This window comes from Trypanosoma cruzi, genomic scaffold (genome assembly GCF_000209065.1).
Source record: "Trypanosoma cruzi strain CL Brener 1047053517057 genomic scaffold, whole genome shotgun sequence".
NCBI lineage: Eukaryota > Euglenozoa > Kinetoplastea > Trypanosomatida > Trypanosomatidae > Trypanosoma > Trypanosoma cruzi.
This window is the reverse complement of record NW_001849518.1, coordinates 186834-188414: the sequence shown is the minus strand read 5'-3', so window position 1 is coordinate 188414 and position 1581 is coordinate 186834. Positions and strand designations below refer to the sequence as shown.

The 1581-nt window shown below is 45.0% G+C and overlaps 2 protein-coding genes across 2 annotated transcripts, besides 3 other annotated features; both read left to right on the top strand.

The window, feature by feature from the left end:
- Tc00.1047053416883.18 (proteasome alpha 2 subunit, putative) lies at positions 1-540 on the top strand (the record flags this gene model as incomplete). Its single annotated transcript, XM_797293.1, has 1 exon — positions 1-540. A coding segment is annotated over one exon (540 nt), but the record flags the coding sequence as incomplete, so codon positions are not given.
- Positions 1-1581: a sequence feature (heterozygous, Esmeraldo-like haplotype).
- Positions 660-751: a sequence feature (T-rich).
- Positions 871-896: a microsatellite.
- Positions 925-1581, top strand: Tc00.1047053416883.9 (hypothetical protein, conserved; the record flags this gene model as incomplete). The annotated part of the gene is made up of 1 exon (XM_797294.1): positions 925-1581. A coding segment is annotated over one exon (657 nt), but the record flags the coding sequence as incomplete, so codon positions are not given.

Genomic DNA, 1581 nt, shown 5'->3' with positions numbered 1-1581 from the left:
CCTCTTGCTGCATCTTTGACGGTGCAAAAGGTTTTTGTTCTTGATGATCATGTTGGCTGCACGTACAGCGGAATTGGTCCTGATTGTCGGGTGCTTGTTGATGCTGCCCGAAAAGCGTGCCAAAAGTACCGTCTGACTTACCATGAGCCCATGCCGGTTAGTCAACTCGTTCGCCAAATAAGCTCTCTGTATCAAGAGTTCACGCAATCTGGTGGTGTTAGACCTTTTGGCTGCTCGCTTCTTGTTGCTGGTGCCGACTCCCAGGGCAACCATCTCTATCAGGTGGACCCCAGTGGCACTTTTTGGGCGTGGAAGGCCACCTCGATTGGCAAGGGAAGCACCGACGCCAAAACATTCCTGGAGAAGCGCTACACAAATGAAATGGAAATAGAGGATGCGGTGCATACAGCCCTCCTGACTCTGAAGGAAGGCTTTGATGGAACGATGACAGCAGAAAACACGCAGGTAGGACGGGTGAGTGAGGGAAAGTTTGAGCTTTTCACTGTGGACCAATTGAAAGACTACTTGGACCAGATTTAATGCCGCAGACGAAGTCTTTTATATGGATTTGTGAACCTTTGCCAACTCCTTTTACCTCTTCTCCCACGCCAATGTGTATTCACTTGCAAAGGTGAAAACCCAACAGCAGCAATAAGATGAACAAACAAAAAAAAAGGAAGGAAAAAAGAAAAAAAGCTTCTCAAATGGAGCTTCGCAAAAAGAAAAGAAAAAAGAAAAAGAAAAAGAGGAATAGCAGCTGGCATTTTGACGATTATAAAATTATAAGTCTCTCTTCTTCAGAAGAATATATATATATATGTATATTTGCCTGTATGCTTGTGTGTGGGCGATTATGTAAAACCGTGTTCCTTTTTTTTTTTTTTTTTTTATTTCTTGCTGTTTTTGTCGGGTGGTGTGAAGCTCATGATTCAGAAGACACGAGCGCTATGGGACTCATCAATGAGTGTGCAATGTCTCAAAAAGAAACTGCGGGCACGATGTGCATTGGATTGCAGCGGTAAAAGGATAATCACAACGGAGGATTTTATTGCAATATGTACCACAAACTTGTATGCACCTTCTCATGAACGCATGACGAAGTGTGAGGCTGCGCAGTACCTAGAGAAGCTCCAACATTCACGGGAAGTAATCGTCATTGGTGGGTACGTCTACATTAGGCCTTCTGATGTGGTGAATGCCGTACATTTAAAATTGGAACTTCCTACCCTTTCTCGAGGAAATCCGATGAATTTGCAACAATGCCCCGTTCAACAATCCTGTGCTACTTTGAGAGTTGAGCAGAAAGGTGGGGTTCGTCGTCGCGAATTCTGGGCGATTGTTTCATTACTTAGCGGGACACAAATGACTGTCTTAGCGTATCTGACGTTTATTGTGTACGGTTGGGATGTCATGGAGCCTGTCTGTTATTTTGTGACGACATTCACGGCCCTCTGTGTCTACGCGTATTCCCTTGTGTGCCGGAGAAATTGCACCTTTCATGCCATTGATGATCAGATATTTTCTACCATGTACACCACCGGCGACTCAGTGCTCCCCTGTCGCCAGGGAAATGTCTGTTGC